Genomic DNA, 12,764 nt, shown 5'->3' with positions numbered 1-12,764 from the left:
TCAGCCATCCCACAGTCCGTGTCTCTTCCTATCTGCTGTGCTAGCCTAGAGCCAAGGATCCCAGAAGCAATGCCTCTGTTCAAACTTGCAGGTAGGTGTGGAAGAGTGTTTAGAGGGCTCAATTTTTTCTCATATGCAGCCATTCCTTTTGTCATGCCAGCTTTGATAATCCTTTGTTTAGGATCCATAATAGCTTCAGTACATTTCAGAAAGAAGATATTTTCAAGTTTTTGTTTTTAGTTTTGGGAAGAAGATAATTTTCTACAACTGCCTCTTTCTTGGTCCTTAGAAAACTGAGATATTTAATATCTATTACGCCAGTGTAAATAAAATCTGTGTTGTCATAGTTCTGAGAAGGGTCCTATGCTGTGTCTCTAGCTATAAGATTAGCAAAAAATCATGAACATGACAGAAATTTTAACCCAGCCTGTGTATTCTGATAGTTCACGATCCAGCTTTATCCACAGTACAATTTTTAAAATATTTTCCATCGTGAAAGCAAATGCGTGTTTCATGAGAAAGAGAAAAAATTACACTGAAAAATAAAAATACTAATCTAGAAAAGTTGGAAAATAGTAATGAGAGCACCACAGTCCCATCATCCCATACATTCTTACTGTTTTAGTGTTTTTTCTTTTCAGTGAACTTCCCATGCAAAATAAGGACCTTTTAAAAACTGAGTAGTGTTTGTATTGCGCAGGTAATTTTATGTCCTGAATTGAGCAGGATAATGTTTTGGCTTAATACTGTAACTTAACCATTTTACCATGGTATTTCAAACTCTTTTTTTTTTTTTTTCTTTTGTATCAGGAATTGAACTCAGGACCTCGTGCTTGCCAGGCAGGCGCTGTGCCACTGAGCTAAATTCCCAGCCCCCTAAACACCATTTTAAATGGCTGCATAACATTCTAATTTTCTTAACTAATCCCTTAGGTTGTTTGCAGTTTTTTGTAAGTATAAATGTGCCCCAACAATATTTTCCATGGGATTCTATTTGTTAGGTGTTTTTAAATTGTTTACCAGATGAGTGGTTTTTAAAGTTAATTTTTAATTCACATTTTATAAAAAGTACCTTTTGGCTGGGGACATGACTCAGTGTACAGTTTATACTCAGCATACATGAGGCCTTGGGTTCAATCTCCAGCACTACACACACCAAAAAAGTGGGGAGGACCTTTTAAAATTTATGTCTATTTGTTATAAATTATGTCTATAAGTTATAGACGTAAGTTATAGACATAGTTTTAAAAGGTATAGCAGAAAGGAAAAGAAAATGGAGGCTGTGTAACGACCATGTCCCCAGTGCTTCCAAAGGCAGCAAACTAGAAGGGCTGGAGAGGAGGCACAGTCACTCCTGCCACCACCCCTGTTTCTTGTGCCAGTCCACATCCTTGTCTCAAAGTACGGCTAATGGCCACTCAGACTCATGAAAATGGTTCATATATTCTATCTTCTTTTATTTTACTTGTACAGCAGAAGAAAAACGTGAGTATCTTGGACTGTTTTTCCTGCCATTTGCCAGATTATCGAAGAAGTGATACTGTTTCTTAATTCAGAAACATGGTTGTTTTTCAGCAGTATTTAGTAAATGGTACTATTGAAAGTCAAGAAAGATTAGCAGTGATTCTAGATATCCCATATCGTAGCAAACAAATCCATGGCTTTTCTGGATTACAAAAATTAAAACCAAAACTAACCCTGCTATTTTTTAAGAAAACCTCATAGGGCACTTACTTGAAATTCCGAAATAAGGTAGCCAACGGGGGACAATCTTCTATTGAATATTGCCTTGGTTAATCCTCAACTCTAAGAGGAAAAAAAAAGTGCTGTGAATACATAAAATAAGAATTTATTTTAGATAAAACCATGACCTTAGTTATATGTTCCCCTCCACCCCAATTGTACTTGTCCTTCTGACAGTACAATAAGGGAGATGAGTTCTGGAGTTCCTCCAGGACGAGATGTAGCCGATGGAAGGCCAACAACCTTGTCTTCTTTACACACTAAAAGGACTGCTGAGAAATAAGCATATTTTTCTGGATCTGGTGGGTGAAAAGCAAGCATGGTATTCCTTTTCTCAAGAGTCGTACACTTCCTATGTTAATAATTCCAGTTTCTGGAGAGTACTATGTAGTTTTTAAAGTATTTCTTTTTTTATCTTCCCATCGACTCTCTGAAGAGTTATTATTGCTAACATTCTTCTTCTCTGATGATGAACACAGAGGCTCCCAGTAATTACATGGTCTGCCCAAGGCCGCACAGCTGTCATGGTTACTTTTCCCTTTCCCTCACTCCTAACGTCTTTCTGCTTTGCTCTCCTCCTCTTCCTCTTCCTCCTCCTCTCACTCCTCTTCCTTTCTCTTCTCCTTTCTCTCGTCTATTCTTTCTCCAAATGCATATGTCTTATCCTCCAGACATTGCTACTCCGATGTTCCATTATCTCTAACAACATGTCTACAATACAGTTATTTCTATACAACCCTCAGGGGATTATTTCCCCTTTACTTCCTGAATTCAGGTTGTCATTAAACTTTATCTACTCAACTTTTGAAATACCAATTTCACTCCTCCCATATTACCACCACTCCCTGAAGTATTTTTAAAGGCAGAACTCTTGAATTAAGGATCAAATTTCAGCTGTGGTTGCATAGTCAAATAGCTGGTTGTTGATTCAGTGGAAGGAAATATCAACCGTATAATTTTCTGTCATCATGTAAACCATGCGAGAATAGAATTTCTACTTTTCAACTGTGGTAGTTTAGGGAGGTACAATCTTAGTAAAAACAGTAACGTTTAAAGGTATGAAACAATGAGTGTGTAGCTCTATGGTAGAGTGCTTAACTAGCATGTACAGGGCCCTGGGTTCCATCCCCAGTACCATAAAAAAATCAAAAACAAAAAGTATGAAACAAATGGATATTTGTCACACATAATGAATGCTGGTTCTGGAAGAGCCAGGTATCGAGCAAATACCATTTGGTTTGTGGGCATCTGTGCCCAGACCACTCTTTCTGAGGTCATCAGCATTGCCAGAGCACAGCATGACAAGCCTGTTGCTTTGTCATGCTGCTTCTCATCCTCATAACCAGCTGGCCTATTCCCCTTTGCCCTTCATGATGCATGAAGCTTCTTCGCACTCCTGCTTGCACTCATCTTTGAGATGCACGTGCCTACTTGTGAATGATGCTATTTCTGGGGATGGGTTGGCGGTGGTTGGGAGGTATTCTCAGCCATCAGTGTACCTATTTAGTGTTCTGTTTGTTCCTTCGTGGATTGTCATGCTTGCCAGAGAACCACTAATAGCATCCAAAGATGCTTTTCAGTTTCAGGAAGTGTTTGGGTCTAGCGAGGCAAACAGATGCATGCAGTTCGGCCAACATAGTGGGCTTTACAGTTAACTCTGCCGTGACAAGGCAGGACTTTAAAACTGGCTGACCTGTTAGTGCTGGTGAAGTGACAAATGAATTGCTATCATTTCCAATGTATGCTTCATCCTATACTAAAAAGTCATATCATTTATCGTTTCCTTAATGGTTCAAAGTTAACTCCTAATACAGAACATGTGTTTGACCACACCTACCAAATTCTATCATTCAATTTAATTTGATGTTTTATTTTCCTTAAAGCATGGCCACATACTCTATCTCACTAAGTGTCACAATAGCCTTGTGAGTAAGGTTGGGTAGATCTTAGTATCCCCAGGGCTTGAAGTCACTCCACCTACGTAAGTCAGACTGGGAAATGCGGTCTTTGGAGGCCTGCATAGACACTGAGGTCGTGGAGGGATATTTTCCCTGTACACGCTGTGCTCTGCCCTCCTGTGGGGGAATGCTTCTGGCTCCTGTTTGCCCCCAAATAGATAGCTGTTAGCCATTTTCATTATTGCTTACCACCTCTTGTCCCGAAATACAAGAGGCCTTAAGAAGTATTAGCGGTGATGACTATTCGGCTGTAAATACAGTGAATCTTAACAGAAAAGCAGATACTTGATGACCTTCACCACCCTGCGTGATGAGACTGGTTCTCTTATATCCTGGGGGTCTTGGGCATTGCCCAAGGCTAAGGGTGAACCCCACGCCGTTTAAAAAATGGGGAAAAAATAGGCTAATACATGAATTTGAGGCCAGCTTGGGGCTACCAAGTGAGACTGTTAAAAAAATGAGGAAAGGAAGAATAATAATGGAAAAATTAAGGCTTGTAAAAGTAAACTGGTCTTCCCATGGTCATTCACTAGGGGAGGCTGCACAGGAAGTGGGACTCCTAACACATCATCATAAACTTCAGCGGCTCCCTTCCCCCACATAACAGTATGCTGTATCATCGAGTTGTCAGGATTTGAATGGTGTGGAGTTTGATGTGTGAGAGAAACACACTGTCTTCAGAAGAAGAAAGCCCTGGAGCACACGTTTATTTCTCAGAAGTACTGATTTCCTAGTGACCACTGGGATCACTGGTTCTCCTTAGGAAAAACAAAACCAAAAATTCCAAGGCCCAATAGCTGTATCCAAAGCCACCTGAAAGACTACCGACCTATTGGGAAGGACTGTTGCATGATCACTCATATCAAACAAGGCCCTGCCAGAACCAGATGATCTTACACTAAGTATTGGCTCTATGAGGCCCCAAACTTCCTTTAAGACACACCAGAAATGCACTGTGAGACTCTGACTCATGTTTCTGAATGCAGATTTCAAAGCTACACCCAGAAAATCCACTAACATAAGAGCAGGCACCAAGCTCCGGGGTTTCAGTGAGACTGGGTGGAGAGCAGAGCAGTTATGTATCCACCACAGGGCTTAATTTTATGCCCGACACCCAGAAGACACTCAGATGAGTTTTGGAAAAGAGCTTGAATACTAATATGTGAAAACTTCTTTTAGATGTTGATGATGCAATGCGTAGCTTTGCTGAAAAAGTGTTTGCCTCTGAAGTCAAAGATGAGGGAGGCCGTCATGAAATTTCCCCCTTTGACGTGGACGAGATCTGTCCGATTTCTTTTCACGAGATGCAAGCACATATATTCCACAAGGAGACTCTCTCCACTCCCCTGGACGGCCGGAGGTAAGTGGCGTCAGGGGGATTCTGGGCACGTTAGCACGCAGGAGGGAGAAATGTCAGGGCAGATGTGGTCTAGTCTCTCCGAATGATGGTCCAACTCAAAGGAAGAACTCTGCCAGGTTTAGAAATTCTTCTTTGTTTCCCTTATTGTGTATGTTAGGGTAAGATACTGATGATAGAAAAGGAAGAAAGCAGGGGCCCTCCTTCCCTTATTCACATCTCCCTAAATTAAAGCCACTCTCTCTACCCTACCCACTCGAGCTACCTATGCAATTGTTCCAAACTGAGGTGGGCTGATAGCTGCTTCGAACATGCTCAACTGGTGCACAATTGTCATGTAAACTAGAATTCAAGATCTTTCATCCTTGGGGCTGGGGGTATAGCTCAGCGGCACAGCGCCTGCCTGACAAGCACAAGGTAGTGAGTTCAATTCCTGGGACTGGAAAAAAAAAGATCTTTCATCCTAGCCTGGCAAGCACAAGGCCCTGAGTTCGATTCCTGGCACCAAAAAAGAAAATAGTGAAAAACAAAGACCAAAAGATCTTTCATCCTTAGACTCTGCTTTGAGGCAAACCTTGTGTTGTGTTCCCTTACATGAATACTGTCTTCCAGCCACAGTATGAAGGTTTCTTGGCCTTAGAGATGCACCTCTCCATTTCTGCCCTGATGTCCTACCCATGATGTGTACTTACTCTTTCCCCAAATAATCTTCAGAGAGCCCTCCTAACCAAGTCCACTTTCCTTTATTTGAACTACTCTAGGATTCACTGTCACTGTTTGGTGTATTTTAGTCTTCAGACTTAAACTACTCACCTGGAATTCCTTCCACCCAGTCTTGCCCCATCTCACCAGCCACATCCTGCTTTGTATCTCTAAAGAAGCAATAAACTATCTCTCTGGAGCTTTCTCTCAATAAAACTTTCCTACTCCTAAACAAGCAAAGAAACAAGCAAAACAATAAACTACCTCCTCTGGCATCCCCCGAGGGGACTAACTTAAGCCTTATGTCAAAGTAGAAGCTTAATAAATACTTGCTGATTTCAAGAAATAATATTGATTAAGCAATGGATGAGCTGCAGATCCTATGCCCGGCATTTTACATATATGAAATCTCACAGAAATCTTATGAGGTAGCTGTTATCAAACCATTTTTTTAGATAGGGAGATGAGAGCTCAAAATTTAAGGACCATGACAAAATAACACAGGTAGTAACTGACACCATTTGTGCTCTTTGGGCCCCCCGGGTGCCTGTTTTGTTGGGAGTGAACTGCCTGGAAAGAATGGTGGCATGCTGAACATCTTCTAGCATGTTCCCTAAGTCCACTGTTCTAAGTATACACTGAAAACAAACCCTGTCAGTGTCCTTAGTGATACAGCTTTCTTCTCCCTCTGTGCTTGTATCCTGTTTCTGATGTCCAACCCACATTTTAATTTTTCACTGTTTGTCCTCAAAGCGATATGGTGAAACATCCATCTATTGTAATGAAGCCCCCAACTTAGACAAAGCTAAGTGCTCTTACTTTTTGCTTTCAAACCCAGAAAAAGGCGCTTTCAAGGGCGGAAGACCGTGAATCTGTCAATTCCACTAAGTGAAACATCTTCTACCAAACTGTCCCATATTGATGAATGCATTTCTTCATCTTCAACCTACGAGACTGTGCCTGATTTTCAGAGAGTGCAGATCACTGGGGACTATGCCTCTGGGGTGAGTGGTCCTTGTCATTCAGACACAGCTACTGGGAAACGGCTCAGCTTGACGTGTCTGGCTTCTTATCTTCCCTTTTCCCTCCCCCGCCTTTGTTATACTTCATTGTTGCTTTTCAATACAAATATAATGTTTTTTTACATTTCTGTATTGCTTTTGTCATCCCACACCATTTCTCCTCTTCCTCCTTGTTTTTCTTTTCCTCGTGGAGAATATGTAGTAGAATGCAATGCATTTCCCCAGGACACACTGTACAGATTTTGGCAGCTGGACCAAAGAGTCATTGACGGCATCATAAAGCAGGAAAGAGAGCCATGGGTCGGGTGGGGGGAGGGGAACAGGGGCTCTCGGGAAAGACGGACCCAAGGGAGGCCTAGAATAGACAGAAGGGGAACCGTACAAACCAGAGAAATAAAATCAGTAGAAAGAAAGGTAGAAGAGAAGAAAAAAGAGAACAAGATAAGAGAGAGAGAGGTTGGAAAATTCTATCGGGGTATTGTTATTTCACCGACTGACCTCTCCAATTTCACTGCAGATGCTTACCTAGTATATTATTGTTGGAACAGACTCTAGCGTATTACAGGGATAGTAAACTCATGTTACTAACAACTTGACCAGCTTGTCCTATCCAGAGCAGTTGTTCAATTAATAAATCTCTGCCACATATACTTGCAGTATCAGCATGATATTAGTGAAACTGTTCTTTAGTCATCAGTCTCTACTCCAAATATAGATTTAATGACCAGTGCTGAACCCCGTTCTCATGTATGTGACCTAGTCAGAGTAAGTCCTAGGATATTTATAAGTGCCAGAGAATGAAGTGCAAACCGTTCTTGTTTATTCTTTTTTTTTTTTTTATCATAACACAGACGCTCTGAAAATGGCAGGTTTTTAAAAGGGCAGTTTTATTTATTTATTTTTTGGGGGTACCGGGAATCGAACTCACGACCTCATGCTTGCCCGGCAGGCTCAGTTCCTGTAGAGCTAAATCCCCAGCATAGGGGCAGTCTTAGATACTAAATACTTTAAAGGAAATTTTTTAATACTGGTAAATATATGGGAAACAATTTGTAGAACAGAGTTCCAAAGAATATAAAAATTTAGAGACAAACTTGATACGTTTGTACCTAGAAATGAAAATAGGGACAAGAAAGGAAATGGGCTATCATGTCTCTTCATGGTAGCTCATTCTAAACTGTAAAGTGTATTTTTATTGTTACTTTTTCCTAGTTTTACCCACTCTGCAGAGCCTATTTTTTTCCCATACCCTTCTGGTTTTTTTCCTACCTTTGATAAATGTGAAACTTTGCCATGGTTTAAAGCAAAAAACAAAAAAGAAAGCAAATGAAGGAGGAACAAGGTACACAGACCTCAGGAGTAGCTGCTCCCCTTTGAGAGTTGGAGGTGCCTGAAATGTTGGCCCGGAGCCTTGTAAAACGAAGAGGTTGCCGTACCTGTCGGGTGAATGGAGCAGCCGGGCCGCTGACCAACACTCCAGCTGCTTCCAGTCTCTCCCCAAACCAGTCTGCACCCTCGGAATGTGGACGGAGAGGTACGGGGGAGACCAAGGCTCACGTCCCAAAGCCTTTAATCCCTGATGAGCAACTGATTCAATTCAGCCATCCTCTCCATGCCAGGCACTATGCGCTAAGTGCTGAGGGTATGAAGGTGAACAAGACCTAGCTCTTGTTCTCACTCAGGCTGCAGCCCTTGAACAAGCTCGGCCCAGGCTCTTCGTTTTATCTGGCTCTCTGAAGGGACTCTTTGACATCAGTTAGCTCTCTGTGAGGCTGGCGGCCTACTAGGTGGCAATGGAACCAGCATGCCACAGACTTGCCACCTAAGACAGATTCCTTGAGCCAGGGTCAGCAGGCTTTATAAAAATAGGTCCACTAGCCAGGCTTGGTGACCCACACCTGCAATCCCAGAACTCTGGGAAATGGGGGCAGCTGAGCAAGTTAGTGACTAGAAGACCCTTGTGTTTTTGTTTTTGTTTTTAAGTGCAGATGTAGCTCAGTGTGAAGGGCCTGGATTCAACCCTCAGTTCTCCAGGGGAAAAATTAAATTAATTAGGACCAATTTTGGTATCCCAATCCATTGAGGACAAGCTTACTGAGTCATTAATGCAGCCTGGACATTTGTGTCTTTACGCAGTTTCATCAGTTTTAGTTAACTGTGTACTCTAGATTTCTGCGTAGTTCAGACTGATCTTGAACTCACTATGTAGCTCAGAATAGTCTCAAACTCAAGACAATCCTCCTGCCTCAGCTCCCAAGTGCTGGGATTGCAGACAGGCGTATGCCACCATGCTCACTCAGGTCTATAGATTTCTTGGTGACGTCGAGACTGAGCCAATCACAAGTTCTTCTAGACCATTCCAATCTTATTTTACTAATATTTGTAACACTCAAGTCACACATCACACAATAATGTATAGATTACAGAATGCCTAGGAGCCGTCGCGGTTTACACCTGTAATCCCAGCTATTCTGGAGGTAGAGGCAGGAAGATCACAAGTTCAAGGGAAGCCTGGATAATTTAGTGAGACCTTGTCTCAAAATTTAAAAAGGCTGGGGATGTAGTTCAGTGGTAGAGCATTCCTGGATTCAACTGTCAGTACCATGAAATAAAATAAAATTTAACATAAAATAGACATGAAATGCTAAGAGGGGTTTAACTGAGGCTTGCCTCAGAACACAAAGAAGCAGAATTGAAAGCAAGGACAGAGAGCTAACTGACGTCAAGGAGTCACTTCAGATAGCAGGATAAAATGAAGAGCCTGGGCCGAGCTTGTTCGAGGGCTGGGGCTTGTCCAAGTGCAGAACGCGTTGAAAGGAGTTCAACCCACCTTTACCTCAGGCAGTTTCCATTTGGCCATGCCAAGCAGGGGGACGCAGCTGAGCTGACACTGGAGGACAGCCGGAGTTTGTAGCCTGCTGACCTCATGATGTATTCCCCAAGTGGTCTCATAAGATGAGGGGTTGGGACCAGTGTGGTGATGCACGCCCTAATCCCAGCACTCGGGAGGCTGAAGCAGGAGGATCACTGCAAGTTTGAGCCCAGCCTGGGGTACATAGTGAGTGCAAGGCCAGCCTAATCTACATAGTGATATCCTATCTCAAAATAAAATTTTAAAGAAGATGAGATGAGGGGTTGCTGTGTGTTAGATGCCCCTCCCTTTATAATGTCCAGATAAGAGGGTTTCATTATTCACTGATCAGGTGTGTCAGACACGCTCGCAGGCCTGCTTTCTCTGATGTAGCTTTGATACATCAAGGGCCCTTATGCCCCTGACTTAATCTGTAAATGTGTAGGTGGTACTTTTTATTAGCATGGTTAATTTAGCATTTGGGTCTTAATGGTTGTGTTGCTCAGCTGGGGCTGTTCTTGATAAGTTCCGTGTGTCCCACATCTGGTAGTTTTCTCTTTGCTCAGATGGAACAAGCTGCTACTTTGAAAGATGGAGCCACTTGGGGCAAGGCAGCGCTCGCAAGCTACTGTTCTGTACGTGGAGTCACTCAGCATAGGGCATAGTCTGCTCACCACACTTCAGTTGGTTCTAGAGGAAAAGTCTTTGTGCTGTGATGATGCGCATTCAAGGACTTCAGATTACGACTGCTTGGGCAGGTCTGGTCGCCAGGAGGTGGGAACGGAGGGCAGGAGAAAGAGCCCAGTTTAGGAAGTTTCCAGCAGTTCTAAGACAACTTTAGGGTAGAACCTCTCTATTTTTAGCTAGAGATAAAGTTCTCTTTTAAAATCATCCAAAAACTGGTCATGGTGGCACACACCTCTAATCCCAGCCATTTGGGAGGCTAAAGCAGGAGGGTCATAAGTCCAAGGCCAACCAGGGCAATGAGGAAGACTTTGTCTCAAAATACAAAGGGCTAGGGATGTAGCTCAGTGATAGCCCCCTGGTGCAGTCCTGTTATAATGCACACACGCAGGACTTCTCACAGGGTGATGTTCAGATATATCCAGAGCTTTCAAAGGCAATGAATGAATGAGTCTGAGGGATTTGTGACACTGTATTCATCCCAAAATATTTCCCTCACTGACCAACAAGTAGCTTGCATTCTCATAATTACGATCACATTGTCACATTGTCTTTCAGTTAAGATGGTTTTCAGAAGTCTTTTCTTTAAATGCCCAGATATTATGCACAGGTGTGGTGATACATAATTCTGGCACTCAAGAGGCTGAGGCAGGAGGATCACTGAGAGTTCAAGACCAGCCTGAGCTACATAGTGAGATACTGTCTCAACACCTGCCCCGCAAAATATGTCTAAAAGTTACATGAAAGGAAGAAAGTATATAGTGGTACATGCTGCAGTGGGCTGTTTGTATCATTAAAAGCTCTACAATGGTTTGCCATCACTGGTATATACTGTATCAGAATGGGTTCTTTTAATCATATTTGCTAGATTATCACTCACCTGTAGCAAAAACCAAAAGCAAAACAGAAGGATTGGGGGTATTTCTCAGTGGTAGAGTGCTTGCATAGCAGGGGGAAAGCCCTGAGTGTGATCCCCAGTACCACAACAAGAGGAAAGTAATGCAGGCCTATGGGGAAAGATTCACGGGGCAGGTGAGTGAGGGCAGAGAGGAAAGATCTGGGAAAGCGCCATGACCGGCTCCTGGAGGGAGACTCGGGGCCCGGGTCTGTAAGGAAGCAGCCAGCCAGGCAGGTGGGGCACAGCGAGAGGTGCCAGAAGGAAGCACCCCCTTCAGCTTTTCCCAGGATTGGCTCTGACAGTCCGACGTGTTCCCGGCAGGTAACGGTTGAAGATTTTGAAGTGGTTTGTAGAGGTCTGTACCGGGCATTGTGTATCCGGGAGAAATACATGCAGAAGTCCTTTCAGAGGTTCCCTAAGACCCCCTCCAAGTACATGAGGAATATCGACGGCCAAGCTTGGGTAGCAAATGAGAACTTCTATCCAGGTAACTTATTCCTTTATAAAATGTACAGAACGTACCTCTTGGTTTAACGACTAAGTAACAAATTTTAAACATGCCCCTAGATGGTAAGTAACTGCCCGGTCATTTGGGCCCTGTCCTCCCTGCTGCCCGTGATTATAAGCCATACAGTGTTCACTAAACTCTCTTCACCTCCCTAAACCCACATTCGCCCTGTATCTCTCCTTCTTTAAGCTATGGTGGGAGCTTCCGAATTACTCTGCTACATTTCAGCATCCCCCGTTTTCATTTCATCCTCACTTTGTGGCCAGTTATTATAACACAGATCTGAGCACACCTTTTTCCTGACAAAACCTTTAGCTGTTCCCCGTTACGTACAAACTGAGTCTGGTCTTTAGCCTGGTGTTCAGGGCACCATCTGGCCTCCTAACTGCATCTTGTTTTTTTGTACTTGCACACTCGAGTTATTTCCAAAGTAACCTCCCCACCGCTCTCTTTGCTATGGCTGGAATTCCCTCCTGATCACCATATGCTTCGATGCTTTCCTGCTCTTGTCTGTTATTGGGTGGCCCCGTTCCTGTCCCGAGATTGCCCTTCTCCTGGCTTCCGCACCCTGTGTGCCGATGTCTGCATCCATCCCGGTCTCTCAGAGCACAGGCCAAACACTATCATTCCTTGCCTGCCTCTGACTTCTGCATAAAAGTCAGCTGCTAGCCAGCACAGTGGTGTGTGCCTATAACCCCAGCACTGGGGGAGGCTGAGGCAGAAGAACTGCAAGTTCAAGTCCCACCTGAGCAATTTAGTGAGAACTTCTCAAAATAAAAAAGGGGCTGTGGATGTAGCTCAGTGGTAAAGCTCCCGTGGGTTTGATCTCAGCAATACACACACACACACACACACACACACACACACAGTAAACTACATGTGATTTTCCATAGCATTTTATTTGCAAACCTCAGTTTTTAATTTTTTGCCTTGTATAAAATGTTTTAATAGTCATATATTAATGATTTTTATTATATAACTATCACAATTGATTTAATCAATTCCTATTTTTAGGTCTTTAATTTTCTTTTCTTTTCTTTT

The 12,764-nt window shown here is 42.9% G+C and overlaps 1 protein-coding gene across 3 annotated transcripts in view; it reads left to right on the top strand.

Annotated features, from left to right (window-relative positions):
* Ampd1 (adenosine monophosphate deaminase 1) overlaps positions 1-12,764 on the top strand; it is a 29,139-nt gene continuing 16,375 nt past the window's right edge. Inside the window, exons 1-5 of one of the 3 annotated variants that reach the window (XM_005389005.1) lie at positions 1-91; positions 1,477-1,485; positions 4,881-5,061; positions 6,599-6,764; positions 11,537-11,702. In XM_005389005.1, the coding sequence (XP_005389062.1) occupies positions 70-91; positions 1,477-1,485; positions 4,881-5,061; positions 6,599-6,764; positions 11,537-11,702 (544 nt within the window). In that variant the 5' untranslated portion in view covers positions 1-69. Of the gene's footprint in view, positions 92-1,473; positions 1,486-4,880; positions 5,062-6,598; positions 6,765-11,536; positions 11,703-12,764 lie in introns of all 3 variants that reach the window. The other 2 variants (XM_005389004.2, XM_005389006.2) reach the window with 2 other exon arrangements.

This window comes from Chinchilla lanigera, unplaced genomic scaffold (genome assembly GCF_000276665.1).
Source record: "Chinchilla lanigera isolate Chin_1 unplaced genomic scaffold, ChiLan1.0 scaffold00034, whole genome shotgun sequence".
NCBI lineage: Eukaryota > Metazoa > Chordata > Mammalia > Rodentia > Chinchillidae > Chinchilla > Chinchilla lanigera.
Note: the sequence above shows the minus strand (reverse complement) of the source record. Positions and strands in the feature narration are given on the sequence as shown.